The sequence below is a fragment of the Corvus cornix genome, chromosome 1A, assembly GCF_000738735.6.
Source record: "Corvus cornix cornix isolate S_Up_H32 chromosome 1A, ASM73873v5, whole genome shotgun sequence".
NCBI classification, from domain to species: Eukaryota; Metazoa; Chordata; class Aves; order Passeriformes; family Corvidae; genus Corvus; species Corvus cornix.
The window spans coordinates 71,722,205-71,744,367 of NC_047057.1; the positions used below are offsets into that span (position 1 = coordinate 71,722,205).

The 22,163-nt window shown below is 47.9% G+C and overlaps 1 protein-coding gene across 3 annotated transcripts; it reads left to right on the forward strand.

Moving 5' to 3' along the window:
• Nucleotides 1-1,689: 1,689 nt before the first annotated feature.
• On the forward strand, nt 1,690-21,502 carry BID (BH3 interacting domain death agonist). Of its 3 annotated transcripts, none has more exons than XM_039570303.1 (7): nt 1,690-1,773; nt 13,298-13,405; nt 14,852-14,920; nt 16,777-16,966; nt 18,280-18,422; nt 19,244-19,447; nt 20,631-21,502. In XM_039570303.1, the coding sequence occupies exons 3-7, from the start codon at nt 14,912-14,914 to the stop codon at nt 20,640-20,642; spliced, it is 558 nt and encodes a 185-aa protein (XP_039426237.1). In that variant the 5' UTR covers nt 1,690-1,773; nt 13,298-13,405; nt 14,852-14,911; the 3' UTR covers nt 20,643-21,502. The 3 variants fall into 3 exon arrangements, with proteins under 3 accessions (XP_039426237.1, XP_039426238.1, XP_039426236.1); XM_039570304.1 differs by having other exon boundaries at nt 1,701-1,804; nt 16,777-16,957; XM_039570302.1 differs by having other exon boundaries at nt 1,702-1,804.
• Nucleotides 21,503-22,163: the final 661 nt, after the last annotated feature.

A 22,163-nucleotide genomic window follows, 5' to 3' on the forward strand; every position in this document is an offset into this window, starting at 1 on the left:
TAGGGGTTTTTTTTTTGAAAAGTCCTCACCATCAGTGCTGTGACAGCAATTAGCAATTGCTGCCTACATTAGTATTTGAATTTTTAAGTCCTGCATGTCAGAGAATGTAAACCTAATCCTGTAAGGATTCTACCTGGCCACGCATCTCTTAAGAATTCCAGCAAGTCCTGAGTGTATCTTCCTGCTTTAAATCCTAAGCAGGAATGGAGCAGTTACCAGGAACATGATCCTACAGGTGGTAATGGGTGAAAGCAACAGTGCTGGCATGAGGCTGCATCTCCTCCTGGAGCCACAGGGAAGAAGGGGGCCTCATGCTTCATTTTGTAGATATTACTTGAGGGATGTGAGGAAGAGTTGCCTCCTTCCTTAGCTTGCACCCTTTTACACAGCACTCAAAATAAGGAAGGAAAAAAACCCTGCTCCAGAAATCAGCTCCAGACAAAACACTATTTTGCCTTGGCACCTTGGGAACAGTGTGAATGCCTGTGGACACCAGGAAAGTGGATAAACTAGTATTTCCTAACCTGCTGAGTGTGTGGTGCTTTTCTGCATGTCTCAGGTATGGGAATCATGTGGCTTTCTGTAAGCAAAAGATAACATCTCGTTTTTATTATTCACATTTTCTATACAAATATACAATCCATATTACTCAGATACCGGAAATAGAAAGGTATTAAAAAACCCACAGCGATTTCTCAAAAGAAAGAAATACACTTTGGACAGAAGGGACAGAGGGGGGCTGCTTGGGGCAGTGCTGACTTACCAAGACAAAGCTAAGTCTGAGGAAACAGAAACTTCTCTTCAGTTCCTTGAAATCACGTATTTGTGTGTCATTTTTCCCCCCAACACCCTTCCTAGCGGGAAGCCACCTGGTGGTGTGACTCAAAGCTAAATCAGAATTGCTTCAGGATCCCAGGACTTCAAAAAGCAGCCTAAGATCAGGCACCCTTGGCACGCCCTGTGGGGCAATCCAAAGCTTGAGTGTGGCATTGGCACTGTGACTGAGCATGTTAGGAAGAAAAGTGTGACAGAAAGGACACCTGTACTGAATACCAGGTAAGCACTGCTCTAAACAGAGCTATGTTGAAGTGTAAGGCTGTATTAAATAGGAATTAGTTGAAGTAGGACTGTATTGCTATACTTGAAAGGAGGTTGTAGCAAGGTGGGGACCGGCCTCTTCTCCCAGGCAGCAAGTGACAGAATGAGAGCACAAAGTCTTAAACTGCACCAGGCACGGTTCGGATTGGACATCAGGAGTTTCTTCCCAGAAAGGTGATCAGACATTGGAATGGGCTGCCCAGGGAGCTGGTGGAGTCGCTGTCCCTGGAGGTGTTTAAGGAAAGCCTGGGTGTGGTGCTCAGTGCCATGGGCTGGTTGATGTGGTGGTCTTTGGTCACAGGTTGGAGTCGATGACCTCAGAGGTCTTTTCCAACCTAACTGGTTCTGTGATTCTGTGATTTTAAGCCCATAAAACGATCTTAAAGGAAAATTTGCATTTATTTGGCAGGGAGGGAAGTGGCTGTAGATGGGGCATGAGGAGCCAGCCTTTGGCTAACCAGCACCAGGTGGGGACCCATGACAATTCCAGCGCGACGATCGCTGCCGGCTCGGCCCGGGCGGATCCCGAGGCGCGGGGCGGATCCCGAGGCCCGGGGCAATTCCCGAGCCCTCACGCGCGGCCCGCGCGGCCGTTGGCGGGCGCGTGCCGCCGTTGCCGCCCGCGAGGCGGGGCCGACTCGGCCCTCAAATACGGGCGGCCGCGCTCCGCTCCGGGTGAGTGCTGCGGGATCGCGCTCCGCTCCGGGTGAGTGCTGCCCGTGGGCCCCCCCCCCGGCCGTGGGAGCAGCTTGGCGGGGACACCGCGTTGGGCGGGAAGTTCGCGGGGTGAGCGAGGGCCGCGGCCCGGGAGCAGCCCGAGACGCGGTGCGGCGCGGGCCCGCCCGGGAAGCGGCGGTGGCCGTGGCGGTGTCGGGGCGAGTGCCGGGCCCGCTGGCTCCCGGGCCGCGGGGTGCAGCTCGCAGCCCCCCAGCCTGGGGGGAGGGGAGGGTGAAGTGACCCCGCGGGGGGCCGTGTGCGCGTTCTTCTTTCTCTCACGGGTGCTGGAAACTCCTCCGCTTCCCGGCCGTTCTTCCCGGTTCCTTTCTGCCCGCCGAATCCGGCCTTGCCTTTCAGCGGTGCGGTTGTTTCTTCCTTTGCCGCTTCCTGCTCGGTCGCTGCCGCTGTCCCGCTCGTTCCTCCTCGCCTGTGCTGGGAGTGACCCCTCCGCTCCGCCACCGACTCCGGCCCCTCCGCTGCTTCCCCCGGCGGGATCGAGCCACTGCGCGCTTCCCCCTCTTCCCCGCCTCTGTCGCGAACCGTCCTCCCTCCCGCTCAGGTGGTATTTCATAAAACCACGAAAAGGTCTCTCGCCTTTGGACTACGTGGTAAAAGTGCAGCAGCATCTCGCCCTCGGTTTCTGGTGAGCGTTGTCAGGAGCGATTTTGGCCGGGCAGGGGAGAGGAAGGAGTTAGTCCTGAAGCGGCGACTCCAGAGGGACCCGCGCTTGCCTCAGCCTTCCAACAACAGAGGGATGTGGGAGTGGCAGCTCCAGGAAGAAAGCAAGGCAAGGAAGGATTTCTAATAATAGCGCCAGCATTTTTAGGAAGAGCAGGTGATTGATACGGATGAATCAACTCAGTGTGAGCTTTTATCCGCGCTTTGCCTTCCCCAGAGCTGTATGTCAGTGGCTGCCTGTTGAGGTGCTGAGCGCCTGTGGCTGCCCTTTGTTTCCCGTGAGCAGCGCTCACGTTCCCGTGACCACAAGGACGTGTTGGATTCAGGATGAGCGAAGGCTGGAGCAGGAGACTGGGTAGTGTGTGAAGTGGAAGGGAATGGAGTGAGCAGGTCCCCTTCCTTAGAAGGGTGTTTCTGTAAGTTGTGTGCTCTGGAGATGGTCTCTGTACCTTGGAGTGACAGTGGGTCTGAAACTGGTGGGTTTGGCGGGGGGATGATGTTCTTGTCTTCTTTTAAACGATGATATTTTGTAGCTTTAGCTATAAAAAAAAGAAGGTACAGTGCCTCAGAGTTCTTTAAATCACTGAATTCAGAAAGTCAATGCTTATTTCAGAAGTGAGTGAAAAGTGGTGAACTTTTCTTTATGTCTCTTGAGGCATCTGGGCCATAATCTTGTAATGAGATACTTGTTATCTGTTCAAAATGGTTAAAATGTTTGATGGAGGAAGGAGCAAAGTGGTTCCCCAACAGGAAATTATTTTTGAAAGTTTTGGTTTGGTTTTTTGGTAAAGGACTTTTTGCAAAAGTCCACATGGGGAAGAGTGGTTTTTATTCTGTTGTAACTTTTTATCACTAATCAGACCGAAACTGTTTTCACCTGCCTTTGGAAGCATAACGTCTTAAAAGGTGTTATTTAAAAAGAAGGGGGTTTCTGTGTGGTTCTTTTTTTTTTTTTTCTTCTCCTCCTTTCCTTTTCAACCTATTTACATGAGTTTAGTCCTGTTCAGTGTCTTCTTTAGGATAACTTTGCACCACCTATTCCTGGAGATCTCCTCTGTGCCACTGGTGTTACACAAAAACACTGGGGGAATGCATTGTATAAAAAGTAGCATTCTAGCACTGTGTTATTTGCTTGGATTTCTGCAGCCTGTCTCTTCCCATTTTCTTGTCTTCCTTTTTAGGTCTCTTGTCTGTCATTACAGGTAACTGGCAGGGCTTAGGGACCTGCTGAGGCAAAACACTTCCATTGTGCCTGTGCACAGTGTAACAGGTGATTGTAAAGCTTGTGGATAGGCTGCCCTGTACTAAGAAGGGTCAGTGTGAAAAATCTTCCCTTCTGATTTGTCAGCACCTTCTTGTTTGCATCTGGTGACATTTGCTGAATTTAGGAAGAAAAAAATATGACTGATTTTTGGTTAGGTGGTTTTGTTGTGTTCCTGCCCTCCCAATTTCTTAAAACCAGATTAGGCCAGCTGAGACCGTGAGTTCAGCTCAGTTTCTCACCGTGCACAGGCAGCAGAACAGTGTGCAACACTCCACCAGGGCTGCCTGTGCAAACCAGGAGTCTGTGCTCCTGGGGTTTGGGCATGCCTGTGCCCAGAACCAGGATGCAGCATCTCTGGATAATGTGAGGGCCTTGTAAAGGAGCTCAGTGTGCCTTTTATTTCTGTTAGATCCTAAACCAGTAAGAACTATGGCATATAATTTGGGAATTATATGGGAGGGGTGCATGTGTGTTCACTGAACACTCTCACCTGAGGTCAGTTATGCCATGCTTCGCTATATTTTTTTTTTCTTGTGTAACAGGATGACAGAAGTTATCCACACTCAGCAGGAGTCTGAGGAGCTGACAGATCAAACAGATTTTTTTTTTTTTCTGTAATAGAATGAAAATGTTTATAGTGGAAGCAGGCAGACACATAAATCAGTGACTGTCACCTTTGGAGGCCTTCCTGGAGCAGCCTGGTGCTTGGAAGGCATTGGATGGGGGAGAAGGGACTGTCTCTAATAACTCTGAACAGGTTTCTGCACCTGGTGCAAGGACTGCTGGTGTGACTGTGGACGAGCAGCCTCAAGGTGTTGGTTCCTTGATAGAGCAGCTCCTCTGGCTTCTGGCTATGAATTCTCCAGCAGGAAGGAGTCAGCGGTTTCTCTGCTGAGGGGAATTGTGTGCAGATAGGCAGGTTTCATTTTCGCTGCTTAGCAGTTCCTAGATGAGTGAAAGAGCAGAATTTACTATCAATTTTGGGTTGGTTTTTCGGGTTGTTTTTTTTTCCTCTAGGAGCCTTCTTCCTTTTTTTCTTGGCATGCTATGGCTTTTTGTCTGTGTCAGATTACAGAGTTTTGGGGGCTGGAATTACCTGCGTATCTGTGTGCTGTGCAAAGCCAAGTACATGCAAGTATTTCTAATTAGTGAGTGGAACTTGTGGCTTAGCCAAAGGTGCAAAACTCTTGGAAGTCTGAACCCCTTTTAGTTTTCGATGGCTTCCCTTGGGGTTGGAGGAGGTTGCAGGGGGCTGAGTTTAGCTTTAATTGAAGCTTATCAGTTATGATTATAGTATGTGCATAGGTGGTCCCTTCCTTAGAGATTTTACAAGTCTGATTTTTTTGACCCAGGCAAGATAGGAAGTATGTAGGGAAAGGAGGGGTAAAATGTAGAAAGAAATGTTGAGTCACACAGTATCCAATGGCATTCTTTCGGTTTGGTAGCAATCTGTTAAGCTTCTGTGACTGCCTCAATTTGTACCAGATGTCTGTAGTGAACCGTCTCCTGGCATCCTGCTGTCACCCCATCTATCCTGGGAAGAGAACAGGACTCTCTAGAGCTGCCATTAGGCACCTCCTTGCACCTGGATGAGATGGCAGGGATTGTCTCCTGGGCGCTTTTTGAAGGAATTGCCCAGTGTAGAGCATAGGGCTGTGTTGATGCCACTTTCACACCCTTCCTGGCAACAGCTGCTCCAAGAATCCTTCAGCTCCCCTTGAGTAGCCCCATGGCTGGGAGCATTGTTAGCACTGCCTTGGGCACTTGGTAACTTCTGCTCTTGATGCAGTCTGCTGCTTTTCCTGCCTCTTTGCACCACTGTGGCACTGCTTGGAGGTGCTTCTTGGCCCTGGTGGGCTTTGGCTGGGCTGCCTTGCTGGCAAACATGAGGAAAGGGCTGTACCCCTTCATGCATTATGGGAATTCTGCTCTTTCTCCCACGAGAGGACAGTGTCATTGTGGCTTTAAACTCCTCCTACCTCAGTAGCTTGCTCCCTACTTTCCTTTAAACTCTCAGAGCTTTTATTCAGCTTCACTGAAGCATGAGCAGGGGAATTGGACTGTGTGTGCAATCGTGACACACATGGATGTTGGATTTTTGTTTAAATGTCTGCAAACCTGCTCTATTTCCTGGTAAAATGCTGTGACTGTGATCTTCGGCCAGTTTGTAGTGCTCTTACTGCTGTTTATGGAATGGGCAATACCCAGGTCTCTCAAACATTTTGGGTCATTTCCTTCATGTCCTTTCTACTTTCTTTGGTAAGTGTAGTTTCTGATTGACAGCTACACAAAACAAATCCACTTAGATCAGCAGTTGCTATATTTGGGGTTTATACGCTCTTCCTGTGTTTCAACATCAACCTGTTCCTCCTAAGGTAGAACTGAAAGTGACATGGTTTTGCTTTGTTTCATGCAGAGTCATGTGTTTTCTCCTAGAAAAAACAACACTTTTTCACTGTGCTTGTAGACCTACAGCTAAGAGAGCCCATAGCTGTTGAGCAGAAGCAGCAACGTGCTGAGGCATCTCCTGTTTGCCTGGCACTAGGAAATGTGTACTCTGGGAGGCACCTATTTGCAATTTTTCTGTCACAGCTCCCAAATGGCTCCTGCAGTGTTTCTTTGAGAGGGAGTATTTTCTTAGCTCTGTATCATTGTGAAAGGTGTTTAAAAGAGATGATGATTTCTTTTGTGCTTACTGTGTATGAGGTGCTGCTGTCAAACGGCTTTGATCAGGATTATGAATGCTGCTGTGAGTTACCATCATTTTTGGCTGCCTGGTTTGATGCACAGCTTTTTCTTTAAGGTTTTTGAGGATTTCTGGGCTCCTGTCATAAGAAATTCCTTCAAGATTATCTTGTTTTCTTTTTTTTTTAATATTTTTGTACTGGCTTCATCACTTTAACTGTCATGGTGGGAATGGAGGTTGCTGTGCAGCACAGTGGGAGAAGGGAATCAAAGGATCCATGTCAGACTTTCCTTCTGGGGATTGTCTCTGGCTGTGCTGGTGCACAGTTGTCTCATAAAAGTGAGAAGTGTAAGAGATGTTTACATCTCTGATACACTTGATGTTTAGGAGGGGGGGAGTCCATTTAAAATTCACTTTCATGTTTTGGAAAAGCTGTCAAATATTGACACAGGGTTCTGGATGCTCTCAGAGCATATGAACGTGTGGCTGTGAAGATTTGTCTTTGTATCCCTTCCTCTAGAAATGCTTTGGGTCTTTTTATGATGAATGTTCAGTCCGAGAGGCTCCACTGAAGTCATTCTGGGGAGTACCAGCAGTGAGAATTCCCTTGACAGTAAACTGTCCAGTGCACTGAACTGTTGCTTAGCTGCTCCTTGAGTGCCATCCTGGCTGTTGCATCCATCAGCACTCTTGTTTTACCTAAGCAGGGAGCTCCTGAAGTGCTGCTGAACTGTTGTTCCTTGGACATGTTATCTCCAATGGGCCACTCTGATCCAGTGTTTAAATGTCACACTGAAGCATCTTCACAGCTTCTCTTTGTTCCAGAAAGCAGTGCAGATATTCCTGGTGCTTACCAGTCTAGAAAGAGAGTTCTTGTCTACTCATATGGCCTGAAGGTAACCAAAGGCCGAGGGAATGCAGCTGTTAGGGGCCACCTGTATCCATACAGCTGACTTTTTGAATTCTTTTTTTAATTACTTCTGACCAGTTTCTGGTTTTGCTTATCTAACTTGCCAGTCAGGCAAAGGAAAGACAGATTTACATTCCTCTTACTGTAAGTATCAGCTGTGAAATGCATCCAAGTTGCAAAATGACGTGGCATTCTTGATTTTCTGTCTGATGGGTGGTCCATGCTCATGCTGGCACAGAACGGTAGTACCTATGCAAAAACTAAAACCAGGAGGATTCTCTTGACCTGTAGGTGGCATGGCAGTTCTCATATCCAGTCCTACTTTCTGAGGTGTTATGGCTGGCAGAGCCTGTCCAAGTAGCACTTGTGCCCCTCAGAGCACTGTTGCCAAGTGCTGAGACTGTGTCTGCTGCAGGAACTGAGCGCTTTGTTGCTGCTCCAGTGTAAAAGCAGCTTTGCTGGAGTGCAAGGGTCCAGTGCCCATGGCCCAGCTGGGGCATGCTCTAAAGCCAGAAGCAAGTCTTGTGTTTCTGTGGTTGGACGCTGTCACTTGCACATCCAGTGATGGCTGGAGTTTGTCCCAGTGCTGCCTGCTCTCAGTCTGGTTGTCCTTCCTTGGTAAGGTCAAAACACTGGAACTATGATTCCTCAGCCCTTCCTGCTTCTGTGATTTCCAAGAGGCAAATGTAAGAGCTGCTTGCACATGCTGTGCCTTTATAGCAGGGGTCTGTTGCAGCTGCTGGGCTGAAGTAGTCAGATTTTGAACAGGAAGCTAACCCTGTAAAGACCAGCAGTCTTGTGTGATAGTGGTGATGGTGCTTTTTTGTCAGGATTTGCTCTGCTCCCTCCAGCCAGGTCCTGAGGAAAGGTAAAAGTATTTTCCTAACCCTACCGAGAAGGTGAAGTGCAGGGTGAGGTTACCTGGCCAGAGTTCCTTTGTGCAACACCAGAGGGGAAAAACAGCCTAGTACCAGATCCAAGAAACTGCACTCTGACAGCCAAGATCCAAGTCCTGCCCTTGCCTCTTAGGCGTGGCTATGCCTGAAACGTGGAGATGTGGAAATTCTGCTTGGGTCGAGCTGTAGTTAGCTGAATTAAAATTCCAGCTGCAGTCTTCCTGCTGACTCAGTTTAAGCACAGCTGTGTCTGTAGGCTGGCTTCTGAAGAATAAAGTGTTGTTATGCTGCCTCTGTCACTGATCTGATAAAGAAACCACGCTGATGAAAAGTTCCTGCCTACCTGTTTTTTTAAGAGCATTAGCAGTATGGCAGTGTTCCTTCACACTCATTCATGTGCTGTGTGTGGGCTGGTCACCAGAGCTTTTTGAGCCAAATGAGGAGAGTGGTTGTTGAGGGATTTGGATGTTTTTCTTCCTAGGAAGTCAAAGTACTGCCCTGGTAACCAGAAGATTGCTGCAATTCATGTCGTCATGAAACAGCAAAAGACCTCCAGCAACTTAAATAAATTTCTATCAAAAAGGCAAACTGACACCTTCTTTTTAGAATTGTCTCTAATAAAGTTTTTCTTCCAAAGAGGAAGATAAACCCCTTTAAATAAAGTGTGCAATGTATTTCTAAGCCAGAATACACAGCTGAGAGTGCTTGGTGTAAAGGCTGAGATGATAATTCTGTACTAAAGCAGCATAAAGAAGCAAAGGTAAGAATGCTCCAGCTAAGGTAGTAGTAAGTATTCAGCATGTTTCAGTGTACATTTGCATCAAAGGGATGAGGAATAAACGTGGTGGTGGTGGGTTTTGTTTTCCCTTGCTGGAGTGGTTGGTAGTGGCATTATTTGCATCCTAAAGAAGGATGCAATCTGAAACTGAAAGGAAGAGATACAGAAGCTGAAAACCTCAAGCAGTCGGGTGGTCGTGCTTAGGAGTATCAGGGAGAGGTTGTCCTGGTTGGATTTTAAGTAGTCTCCTGGTTCCTGAGGAACAGGGCATCTTTCCTAAGCACCTGGCAAATAAACTGCAAGTGACTGGGGGAGGAGATGTGTTCTGCTCTGGGCCACTGAGCTGCTGGCGTCTCCAAGTACGCTCCTCGTGGCTTGTCAGTTTTGCCAGTTCCAAAACGAGCTGTTGATGTTGTATCCTCCCTCAAAGGCAAATGGATGGAAAATACCCTTAGTTTGGAAGCAGTGTTCCCTGTGGTGGGGAAAGTCCTGAGGCTCTCCAAGTATTAAACAGATGCACCAAACCGTGGCTTTAGGTTCACAGCTGTGTGTGTGTGTGCCTGCCTGCGTGCCCAGAGGGTCTTGTTGAGCCCATCCTCCACCTGGCTTATACATTGTGATGTCCCTGTTCTCCCACCACCCTGCTTCTCCTTCCAAAGCCTAGAAACAAATTCTACTTTAGGAGTGCTGTGAGTCTCAAATGAAGCAAAATCTTGGAGCGTTCTAAACACTGTTACAGGCTGGCAAATCCTTTGCAGAGTAAGGAGCGATGGGGACAGGTTTCCTGCGGCAGTGATAACATCCTATTTACTCACCTCTGCTGGTTTTGCACACCAACAAAATACCTTCCCTGGGCTGTTCAGTACCTGTTGGGTTTATGGGCTAGAAGTGCATTGTGGAGTGATAGGGCTTTCTTTGGTGACTTTGGGCTCTATGATGTGGTGTTTGCTTACACTCATGACTTGAAGTGCTGCAGACAACAGTGGCACAGCTCAGAATATCCTCAAGGAAGGATTTTCTTAAGTCAGTGATGCTGTTCCTGTTTCTTTATTTTCCAGTAGTGACTGGTTATGTAAAGTAGTTGTGCCTGTGGCAAGTTCTCATGAAGACAGTGAAATTGAGTTGTTATGGCTTAATATGTGGATTTAAAATGTCAGGACATGTCAAATACTTGGTTTCCCTGCCTGTAAAATGATGCCTTGCTCTGTAAAAAGCTCTGTAGCTCAGCAGTAAAACATCTGCCTACAAGACAGGTAAGTGCCAGCAGGTCGAGGAAGGGACAAATAGGCACGGTGTTATTTCTTCCAATAATGGTGTCATCCTGACTGCCACACCCAAAGTTCTTAACTTCCAGCTGCCACACAGGGAAAGCAATGCTCAGGTTGCAAGTCTTTGACTTCACAGTGACTGATCCTTTATTGTGGTTTCTGCTTTGGAGACTTTAATTGCTCCTGACTCAAACGTGAGACATAAACATCTTGACAGCTCACACAATAGGTCCATTGACTGGCTGGTGTTTGTATGGGAGGTGTCTGGGAATCCAGACACAGTATTAAAGGAGTCAGTCCTGCAGGCCTGTGGCTTCCCTGCTGAAAAGAGTGTTTTACTAAGCAGCCAGTGTCTGCTAGAGCTGAGAACAGTAACTCCCAGGCAGAGCTGTGAGGAGAGGTGAAGAATCTGAGGGGAAGTGATGGTAAGCAGAGGCACTGTTTGTGGGGTGGCTTCTTTTCTGAGCTGTCTTGAAGATGTAGCACAAGTGTGGAGATGAAAACTGATTTGTAGGGTGGCTTAGCACTGCTGCTGCAGGGATTCTGGTATGGCAGCCCTGAGAGCTGTTGGGAGCTCCCCCCAGCAGACAACCACGGGCTCCTGGCCGATTCTTTCTGCCATGCAGGGAGCTGCTGCTGACAGGCCTGCAGGGCGTGGAGACCAGCAGAACCCCAGGCTGGGTTTAGTGCTGGTGACACCTTGCATGCTCTGCAGCTGCACTGTTTGCATGTGTAGCTCCCCACCTGGGAAGGTAAATGCATGCTTGCAGTGCTTGCCCTTGCCATCCACAGTATGTGGCAATGGTATGGCAGGGAGGACTTAGTCTGGTCTCTCCAGCACAAGGGCCAGTGCTTCCTCTTTCTCCAGGGTGGCATGGCACCATCAGCAAGGGCTGTGGGAGCAGTGCAGTACACTGTGTGAGCCTTTACCTTTCCATTACCCCTCACTGCGTGATGTGGGAAGAGTTGAGGTGTGGAGCAGAGGCGTGGAGTGCCAGCTGTCTTGCAGTCCTGCTTCTCCCTTTTTTCCACCCTGCAAACTTGCAGTGCCATCTCTACTTAAGGCCTGGAGTCAGGGGCTTCTGGCCCTGCTTGCTGTTGCCTCTAGTGTTGCCACCCCTCATTGGTGGACTGCAGATGGGAAAAGCTCCTCTGGTGAGGTCCTTGTGAGATTTAAAGGATAGCACAACTTGGGGATGAGAGGGAGAAACCGAAGATGGGACACCATCTCCTGAAGGAGCTGTGGGTTGGAGAGCAGTAAGTACCACCCCTCAGGATGTGCTCAGCCCATCTAAAGAGCTGTGATTGCCTTGGAAGAAGCATCCACAGAATTCACTTGTGAAAACTGCTGTGTATGGGTGGAGTGAGGTCTTTCCTACTGCACTGACAGGCTGCTGGTGGATGTGCTTCTCCAGCTGTGATTATGTTTTCTTACCATATGCCTCTCCACAGTCCTGCATCCCATACAGTGTTGAGTCGGAATGAACATGCCCTGCACTGACTCTGTAGAACTGATTTAAGGGTCTTAAACTTGTGCCTAAAGTACCCCCTTCATTTTTTTCTAAGAAAGAGAGAAAGAACAGGACTGAAAAACTGGCTGTAGTCTTATCTGTTGAACACTTCAAGGCGTTTAGTGATTTCTCAGAATCAGCTGTTAACACACAAAACTCATTTGTCTAATGAGTGAATAGAAGCAAAAATGAATAATGTATTAAAATTAGTTGGTATTTCAATTAAAATACCATATTCTGTAAAAATTCATTCCAAGATTTCAGCAGCCCTAAAGCAGCCTTAGCAAATGATCTAGTTTGACTCTGAATCTGAGTGCAGATGGTGCTTGTACCCTTTATCCATCTTTTCTCCTTCTCCAACTAAAGATTCTTTTTACCCAGTATAAAGTAACCTTTTTCCCTCCACCAGAAAGAGTCTTATTTGGAATCTAAAACTACTAGGATTCTGAAGTCTTAATGATTAAGAAATTTGGGTGGTATTGGCACAATTACATTGGACTGTTTGGGCTTTGTTCTTTAGAGGACTTTTTTTTTTTTGTTTGGGGTCTTTCTTTTTGTTTGGGGTTTTTTTTTGCTTTGGTTTTTGGGTTGGTTTTTTTTTTTTTTGGGATTCCATTAAGGAATTTGACTTCTCAGGAGGAACTTTGTGACTATCAAAGCCCTTTGCATTGATTCAAAGTAGTTATGTAAAACTTTAGGTTCCTGTAATTTCTAGTTAACTAAAATAAAAAATAGTTTGCTCTGTACTGTAGTAGTAGGAAGCCATTTTGTGGTGTGAGAGAAATCCTTTTTCCTCTTCTCTGGTGTGTTTTTTGACCACCCAAGCAGAACTTTCTTAGCTGAGGGCAGGTATTGCCTTCAGGAGCATTCACTGCATGGGTGGTCAGTCTTTGATTTAGGGAATTCAGTTTGGGAAGTTGTCATGTTCAAGCTCTCTTGTCTCCAATTTTTACCATATTAGTACTTTGGAGTGTGGTGAAACTTTTTATTGTTCTTTTTATTTGTTTGTTTTATCTCTGCTCACGTGCAGGAGTAGACAAAAGTGCAATTTGCAACTGTGGTGGTGGGTGATTTTGTTTTAATGTCTCTATTTCTGTGGACTTGGCCTGAGGAGTGTCTGTATTTACACAGAGCTGATTCGATCCCTGAGGGAAGAACCCACGTGTGTTGCAGGTTTCTTCTCCCTGCACAGCCACTGACATCTCCAGGTGCAGCAGGTACCTGGCTGGGCTGGAGCAGTGGTTGCCTCTTCATTTAATGCAGAGAGTGGGAAAATTGAATTGAAAAGAAATGTTTTGTCTAAAACCAGAATATGTGCAAACTGAGGCTTTACCTAACCTACAGAAATGCTGCTGGTGTGGACATCTCTTGAGGAGTTTGCACAAAGCCAAAGTCCTGCCACAGACTGCATTCTAAATCCCCACTTTCCTCTTAATCTCAGGGTTCTGCTTTGAGTTCTCAAACCTGAATTAACACCTGTGTCTCTTCCAGCAAAGTCAAGCCCAGAAGAAGGGTCACCCTGACCTGTTTCAGAGCCCCTTCAGGTCCCAGAGAACAGGACAGAGGACTCTCCCCAGCCAGAACACTCCTTAGGTAGAGGTGAGTAGCAGCAATAGGGATTTGAATGGAACAGAGGAAAATGCAAAGCAGCAAGGGCTAAGCCTGTGTTGTAGCTGTTAGTCTGGCATAACTCCATGGAAAGAAGAGCTCATGGTTGAGAGGCTTCCTGTGGGCTGTTGTGTGTTTCAGACATATTTGAGATTGTGTTTTGGTCTTGGACTTCTAAGAGCCTTTGAAAAGTTGGGAGATTCATGGTCTCTTGAAATATGACTGTGGTTTGCTTCAGAATTTGAATTTATTTCTGCTCTCACTTCCCTCTTTTATACCAGCACACTTAGTTATTTAAAAAACAGATGTGAGGGGTTGTTACTGTGAAATAGGGTCATTTATCACTAGCCCAGGTCTTTGATGGTTAGCAGGCCTTTTGTTTGGGTTCCTTATTGCTTTCAGCCCTTTTTTGGTTAGAAGGTGCCTGCATAACAGCCAAGTTATTGCCTTGGGTGAAGAAGGCTTGGTGGGGAGGTAGTGCCCACTTTCAGCCAGGCCCTGTTCATCAAGAGTTGAACCAGAGACTTCTGTGTGCAGCTGTGGGACTGTTGTGCCTAAGGCAGCAAATGCAAGGTTCTGACCCACCCATCAGCTGCTCCTGGCAGGATGAGGAGGGAGCACTGTGCTCCTACATCTCCCCTTTGCGAGGGAGGGAGGCTCCCCGGTGCCCTGTGCTCTCCCTCCCTGGGTGCCTCTTCCCTTGGGCACTGCCCAGCCTCAGGACAGGCCAGGCTATCAGCCCTGAGCACCAGCACAGGAGCTGGTGGCATCTGTCCTGCTTTCTCCCTTCTTCCTAGCTGGCCTCCCTGGAGACTTAGCAGAGTTGCTCTCATGTGACTGGGAGCCTTTGTTGGCCCTTGATCCAACCTTCCCCATCACAGATATTTGTTGGGAAGTATTGAAATGAGCCTGAGTATCCACGTGGATCTCTTGCATGGAGAGGTGGGGAGAGGTACCCTCAGGACCCTGCAGATGTGTAGCAACGTCAGCTGGGTGTTTCACTTCAGAATATTCTGCTGTGCATGCAGACCCATCAGCTCACCTGCTCTCAGGAGTTCCTCTCTGATAACCCTGCTCTTCCTTTCAGCCTCTGGCACCATGGAGGGTTGCCCTTCCCTTCCCCCACACCAGCTCTTGGCCTTAAAGCCCTGTTTGTAGGCTATGTCACCCTGCTGTCTGGCACACGTCTGTGGCAGGAGGGAGATTTGTGCCTCTCATTCACGTGCACAGGGCCCTTCTCACTGAGACAGCTGTGGCTTCCTCAGCCCTTTTTCGTGACTGACGGTGTGTGATGGGCAGCTCTCTCCAGAAATAGGGATATGCATCACTAAAAGGGACATTTACTATGAGACACAGCCAGACACAAGTACTGCTGAAAGATGTGGACTTATGGGAATTTTTATTCCTTTCACACTTCTCTTTCTTACGCTTTCACAGGACGAGGACTCCTGGTCTGAAGCGGAGGGTGACCCGAGCTGCTCTGTCCCTGAATCCATTATGGAACAGGTTAGAGTCAAACATGGCTGAGGCCAGCTGTTTACAGTGTACAGTGGTTCTCTGGTGCACTTGTCCTGAGATACTTTGAAGGGGATAAGTCTCAGTGTTGGCTCGTGTCCTTCTTGAACTTCCCAGAATTCCTGCAGGGTTCCTGGCACTGCTCTGGATACAGAGAAGTGGATGGAACCAGTTAGGTTGCAGGCTACTTCCTTGTTTTCTCTGTGTGGCACTTCCCCTTGGGACTGGAGATGTAGCTATGTAAGAGACTGCAATGTTTATTGATAAAGCTACAAACTGCTGAAACTAATAAATGAATGGGCACAGCCCTGTGATCAGTGTATTGCATGGGTTTGTACAATGTTAAACACAATTATGATGCTGTTATTTAGCACACTTAAATTGTATACACTGAACTGTAACTGAAATGTCTGTCATCCTCCCCCAGCCCAGTTCAAGTTAGGATACAGTTCTAACCCCCTACTCTGCCCTCTCACGAGCCTTTTGAACACAATAGGATTAAAAAATGTATCAGTGATAAACCCAATGACCAGTCCAGCAGGTTGTTGAAGAGGATTGTCACTGGTGCCCCAGTGAGTTTGGGTCACCGGGTGAACTGCACTACTGTCTGTAAACATGCATGCTCAGATCATGGAAGATGTGCCTTCTGTTCATCTCTGACTGATCATATTCTTTATTTTCCGTTTGCTTCCACTTCTCAACTCCTGCCTTTTGTTGACTGTTCCTCCTCTTGTCTGCCCAGTCAGATATGGTTATGTCGATGGCCTTGTAAGGTTCCACTCCCCAAAACTCCCTTTCAGTTACCAAGTTCATCCTGGTTGCCTATTGTTGACATAACAAACCATTCTTCTTTAACTATTTTTCTTCTCCCTAGATAAAATTAAACCTAAGTATTTTCTTACAGGCAGACCATCTGCATTCCAGAGTAAGGATTTTCTTTCTTTATTTCTGTGCTTACACTGTATCCTGCTCTCTTAGCTGTTTAACTAAAATTACTGAAGAGTCTCCTGGTTTTCTGGAGGCCTTAGTTGGTTATGAGGCCTGGTGTTCCAGTGGGGCCTCTTGTCTATCAGTCTGCCTGCCTCATGGACCTCTTCAACCTAATTAATTTGGGCACACTGTGCTGCCTTGCTTGAAGGCTGCAGGTTGTGTGGCCGTGGAGACAGCACATGCCCATTTACTGGGGGTGAATGTGCCACTGGAGGTGGCAGTGATCTCCCATCTCATGTCACTGTTCTTGTGAGCAGCTGCTTGGCCCTCTATGAGGAGCTGAACAGGTTTATTATGGAACTGGTTGAGGTTCCTTTGAAGAGGGAGAAGAAATGTGAACCTTGGGGGTTTTTGCAGGCTTATGCTTTTATCTCTGTTTCCCACCTTGTTACTGCTCTGCTCTGATTACATTGACATGGGGAGCTGCTGCCTTCTTTATGCACAGCAAGTAGAATGCCCAATTCCCAGATACAGGGGTGGAACCCATCTAAACACAGATGTGTAAGTAAGGGAAATGGAAGGTTTTTGCTGAAACACCTGTTTTGAAAGAGGAGCTTGGATTTTGGTTGCTGCCATTGCCACAGCTGGAAATGGGAGGAGAAGGTGAGCTGGCTCTTGCAAGGCCAGTTTGTAAGAGCAGAGCCTCTGTCATTCACCATGGGACAGTCCTGTGTGGGTCCACATCCAGGAATCGGTCTGCATTTGCTGAGGCCTTGTGGACGCCCTGGCTGGTGCTGTTCAGGGTGCCCAAAGGAGGCACAGAGACGTGTTGAGGGTTGGAAAACAGTGCGTGCGTAGGCGCTTTGAGTGGGACGCTTTCAAGGTGTGGGCTTAACGGTGATTTCCTTATGTTTCAGATCAATGGATCTCTTCAGATGGAGCATGCACTGCTGTTCACCTTCCTGGAGGCATCCTCTGACTGTCAGTTCAGAGACCAGCTGCAGTCCCTGCAAAACCAGCAGGCAGCGCTTTGTTGCCACGCAAACAATGACGATGAGCTTCAGACCGATGGCAATCGGAGTGGCCACTTTCAGAATGGTGAGCTAGGTGAGCAGGCTTTTCTCCATCCCACATGTCTCTCTGAACACAGTGTTTTTCTTTCCCCATTTCCTATCTTTGCTGTTGTCTGTTTCAGAGGAGTAATGTTTTCTCTATTGAGAAACCTCGCAGTGTGGCTGTTGGTGGTGTTGGTTGGGAATTTAACACTTAAGTTAAGACAACTGGTGCTTAGTGCTTTATCTCTCCATGGATTTCTAGAGCACCTGTCACTGGGTTTTGTCTGCAGCACATCAGACAAGGGCACAAAGCTGGTACTGGTGATAGCTGCCCTCAAGGAGAGTGATACAAGGCAGTTAAGTTAGGCCTCACACTGCTCCTCAGGCAGTATCAGTGCTTGGGCTAGCATCTTGGAACAACTCGAGTTCTGGTACCAGGTGAATCCCTTTCTGCTCTACCAGTGTGGTGGAAACTGTTTCTCAAACAGCTTCTGGTCCTGTTCCTGCTTTGCTAGCCATCTGCAGGGTGGCTATTGCCCCTTGCCCAGGGTGTGTCAATGCTGGCACATTGACCTCAACTGAAGCAGGGTGAAGAGGAACTGCTGCAGTGAATGTGCTCTCTCACACAGATTTGCATAGGTCTCATGCCAAAAGTGACTATGGCAAGCTTTGCCAAAAGGAGGTAGGACAAGGTGTAGGGTTCTAAGCTGAAAAAGGACAGATTCAGACTAGAGGTAACGAAGATTTTTAGAGTGAGGGTGGCAAAACACTGGCACAGGTTGCCCAAAGAGGCGATGGCTGCCCCATACCTGGAAGCATTCAAGGTCAGTTTGGCTGGGGTGTTGAGCAATCTAATCTAGTTGAAGATGTCCCTGCTTATTGCAGGGGATTTGGATGAGATGGCCTTTCAAGGTCCCTTCCAACTCAAACTATTCTATGAGGTGCTGTATTTTAGATGGTGCTTAAGAGACAAGTCCTGGCAAGTCACTCAATTCTAGAATTATTAGGTCGAAGAAGACAGTCAAGATCATGCACAGCTTCTCAATTCCCCTCTCTGGGGAGGATGTTGGCTGTAACTGTGCTGTTCAAGTTTTGGTTGGAGATGTTCTAACATGCCCTGTAGTGATTTTTTTGGGCAGGGTGAGGCTGCACTTTACCTAAACTACAGATAGAAAAACATGTTTGCCACTATCTCTGGTAAGCAACTCAGGTGCACTTAAAGAAATTGTGCTTGGACCTGTCACGAACACACTCTGATTGGGGTTGGAAGGAGGTCGCTAATGGAGATGAGCAAAATGTTGAGACCTGCACTGAACCTGGTCTGACTACAGCCTGTGAACTGAATTCTGCTCTTTGTGTTGGCAGGGTTGGCTCCAACAAATGAAGATGTTATCCGGATCATTGCTGCTCAGCTCGCTGAGATTGGAGACCAGTTTGATAAAGAAATCCAAGGAAGAGTAGTAAACAACCTAGTGCAGCACTTTCTGAATGAGAATCTGTCTAGAGAGGTGAGTGAGCAGTTCTCCTTTTAAATATTCTGCATCCTTCCTGCTGTGACTTTGAAGGCATCTTAAAATTCATCCCAAACACTTAGCTTTGAAGATTTGTTAGAGGTGATTCTGTGGCAGAAGTTAATGTGTCGGTTGGGTTCCTTGGGCTCATCTCCTTTCTGCAGATGGTGAATGGTGGTTGTAGAAAAGGACTGACTTTCAGAGGCATTTTGTCCTTCTTTTGATGGCCCAATGGCTTATCTTGGAAAATGAACTGTGTGGCTAAGGCTTACTTTTAATCCTTAAAATCTTTGGACTTTGCTGCCGAGTCCTGTATATCTGCTGATCATCATGTGGGTAAAAATTGAGCAGGTTAGTGATGGGAGCTTAACTTGTGCTTGTTACTGAGCACTGAAGAGACAGCAAGTCATGAGACCCTTTTCTGGTGCTGTGTGTTCATAGGCACAGTTTTGGGAGTAGCAGTGGGCTTAGGCCTGGCTGGGTGACCTGCTGGGCTGGCCTCTTCATAGATGCAGTTGGCCCAGCATCTAACAGCCCTTGCTGCTGTGCAAGAGAAGTAGAGTTTGAGGTCCCTTCTGTCAAAAAGGAACAAGAAGGCTATCTAAGGATTAGGTCTACATCTGGATCAAGGGCCACAGTTTCTTTGGGGGTGTTTTTTTATGTATCAGGCTGGCTGCCATGGCTGGGAGGAAGGGGAGCAGCATCCTGTGGAGTGTTGCAACAAGCACATCAGTTACTAGCACAGTCCTGGCAGGCTGTGCTGAGACCCCTTTCTGCCACAACTGTTGCACTGAGATCCCTCTCTTCCTTCCATACAGGAGATAATCTTGCACATGTCCAGTGTGGTGAGAGAGCTTACACGATCCATCCCCTCAGACATGGAACAGGAAAAGGCCATGTTGGTGCTAGCAATGGTCTTGACTAAGAAAATTGTGAATACAGTGCCCTCCCTTCTACACCGTGTCTTTAACACCACTCTGAACTACATGAACCAGCAGCTCCACAACTACATTGTTGAGATGGTGAGTGCTGTCAAACAGCTCTGTGGGAGTCACAGCCAGCCTTTTAGCTGTCCTGCGTTTTTCCCTGAGGGGTGGCCTAGCTCTGAACTGCCTGTGGCCTGCTGGTTTCCCTGTAGTGCTCTGGAGGTTGGGCCAGAAGGGAATGTCGGTCTCTGCAGAGCTCTGGAGATGAGTGTGCCTGAGGGGGACATGTCACAGTTTCTGCTTGCTCCCCTCTCACAGCAGCCAGCAAGCAGTGCATTTGTTCTGTCAGGCAGAGAGAGCTGTGACTGCTCCTCTCCTCCCTGCAATCTCCTCAGGGAGCTGTGCCAGTAAGATTCTGGTTAATGATTCTTTCATTCCCTCAGGGAAGAAAAAGCCTGACCTGAGCTCTCTTGGCTGCATTTCCCCAGTGTCTTGACCCTGAGGTCTCTGCTCTTGTCTTTCTCAGCTCCCCAGTGCTTGGGAGAACTGGAAGGGGGAATGGAATTGCTCCTGAGAATTAACACTAGCAGAGGAACAATGAGAAATGGTCAAATCTGTTCTTGTTCTGTTGGCACTTGAGCAGATGTGGGGAGGCTGTGCAGCTCGCAGGCAAGCCAGGCTATAGAGGCCAGGGCATTTGGCCCCAGCTTCAGTAACTTAACGACTCTGGGGAGGGGAGAGGACGAACACACCCGTGCTAAGACTGGGTGGTGCTCGAGAATGAGATTTGAGTGGGCAGGGCTGATCCTGCCACCCTGTGAAGCAGAGGTGCCACAGCTGTGCTGTGCTGCAGGCCTGAGGGACGCTCCTGCACTGCAGCCTTGCCATGGACAGTGTTGGCAGCAACCTGCAGAGGGGCAGCCCGGCTCACGCTGTCACTCTGCCTCACCCAGCAGCCTGGGCACGGTGTCACTGTGCCGTGTCACTGGACACTGCCCTTCCCTTCACGCAGTTTGGCTCCGGGGTGCTGAATTATGCCAGGAATGAGCCACTCGTGTGAGACTGGCCCGTGCTGCTGGCTCATAGCACAAGGGCCCAGGGGCTGTTGTGCCCTGTCCCGCCGGGCCTTGTGGCTGCTGCTGGCCCGGGAAGGAGCACGGCAGGTGGCAGTGCTCGTTCGCGGTGCTGGATCCGTCGGGCTCCTGGGCATGCACAGGGCAGGGCTTGCCGCGGGAGAACCCTGCTGCTGTTAATAATGCCCTTGTTTCTCTCCCTCTAGCTCGGTGAGTGAGCTCTCCAGCCTTGTCTGGAGAACATGGATTCCTCAAGACTTCGCTTGATTGATGAAGATCACTTGATTTACTCTTAACTTCCAAAATACAGCTGTGAAAGGGATGGCAGAGCTTCATAGATAGGCTTTTGTAGACTAGCACAGCAGTAATAGTAGTGGGAACTGCCTGCCAGCTCTGCCAGTACCTGTAGGGAGTAGTGCTTGCCTCTCTCCTTCTAGAATACTTTTTATCTTAGCATCAGCAGCCTTTGTGCAGAGCCTGCCTTGTGCCTCCAGAGGCCCAGTGGGCACAGGGCCTGCCCTCTCAAGTGTTTTTTCTAAGCAGCTGTAGCATTTTGCTTTAGTATTCACTTCCCAGCCCTACTCCTGCAGCTGAGCCATGCTGAGTGTTGTTCCCAGGAGGGTCTCAGGCTGTGGAATGGGTGGTTGATCACCAGAGATCATCGAGGGGGGTGGGTGGGAATCAGGTCTATCTTGATGAGAAGCAGGCAGCAAGAGGGAACAGAGTCCTGAGGGATGGAGGGGGATGTGGGCAGAGAAGGCTGAAGATAACTTCAGTATCAATCCCCTTACACCTGTGTTGGCTTGAAAAATAAAACTGACGGAAAATTGTAAAGAAAAGGGCAGGGTAGGCACAGGGCAAGTCTTTTTGCCAATGCAACCTGGATATGCTTAAGAAAAAGTAGGATGTCTTGTAGTTACATCTCAGGTTGAACAAATTGGGACTCAGGTTGTTTGATAATCACACAAGGTGGCAAATGTGTCACCTGTGATCTGGCTGCCTCAGGACTTTTTAAAGTATGTAAATATTTTGTGGGGTTTTTTAACTTAAATAAAAAATTCATTTCTGATGGCTACTACTGCTCTGCAGACTTTCAGTTTCCACCTAAAATTTTTTTGTGCAAATATTCATGGCATTCTTCTAATTCACCATGGCTTATGATGCAGCTGGCAGCAGTAGAGACACTCTGGTCCTGTCCCTGTGCAGGCAAGTTTCATGTAAATAAAACCACCTTTTCTTTCAGTGCCTGCACCAACACGGGGGGAGAGGGGAAGCACAGAAGTAGTCTACACGTTGTTTTTGAAAACTGTACCATTTATTAAAGTGCAACCTGGGGGCATGGTCTTACAGCAGTGTCCCATTAGCAGAAGGAAAAAAATGTACATACCCTTTCACTTGAACAGACTATATTGAACCATGAAGCTGGAAAGAACTTTCTTGTCAAGGTGGAAATACTTTTATTAACCAAATGGCACACGAAGCTTTAGACAGTTTTCCCCAAGAGGGCTGCACTTGCATATTGGAAGGAACAGTATGACGAGTTCCTGGGATAATGGGTGACCTGACGAGCAGCAGGGTCTCTTCCCCCAGGCAGGCCTCTTGAGAACAGAATCCAAAATCCCTGCAAGTCTGTCACCATTTGCTTACACCCAGCAGCAGCCTAGCAGAAGAGATCCCCTAACCTGCAGCTTCAGTCAGTCCCATTAGTCTCTGCTACTTAACAAATCAAGTGGCATTCT

What these genes read in the sequence shown, in the direction of transcription:
- BID (XM_039570303.1), top strand. An exon ending in CTTTCAGAATGGTGAGCTAG is followed by an intron (nt 16,967 to 18,279) that starts GTGAGCAGGCTT and finishes TTGTGTTGGCAG; the next exon opens with GGTTGGCTCCAACAAATGAA. An exon ending in ATGAGAATCTGTCTAGAGAG is followed by an intron (nt 18,423 to 19,243) that starts GTGAGTGAGCAG and finishes CCTTCCATACAG; the next exon opens with GAGATAATCTTGCACATGTC.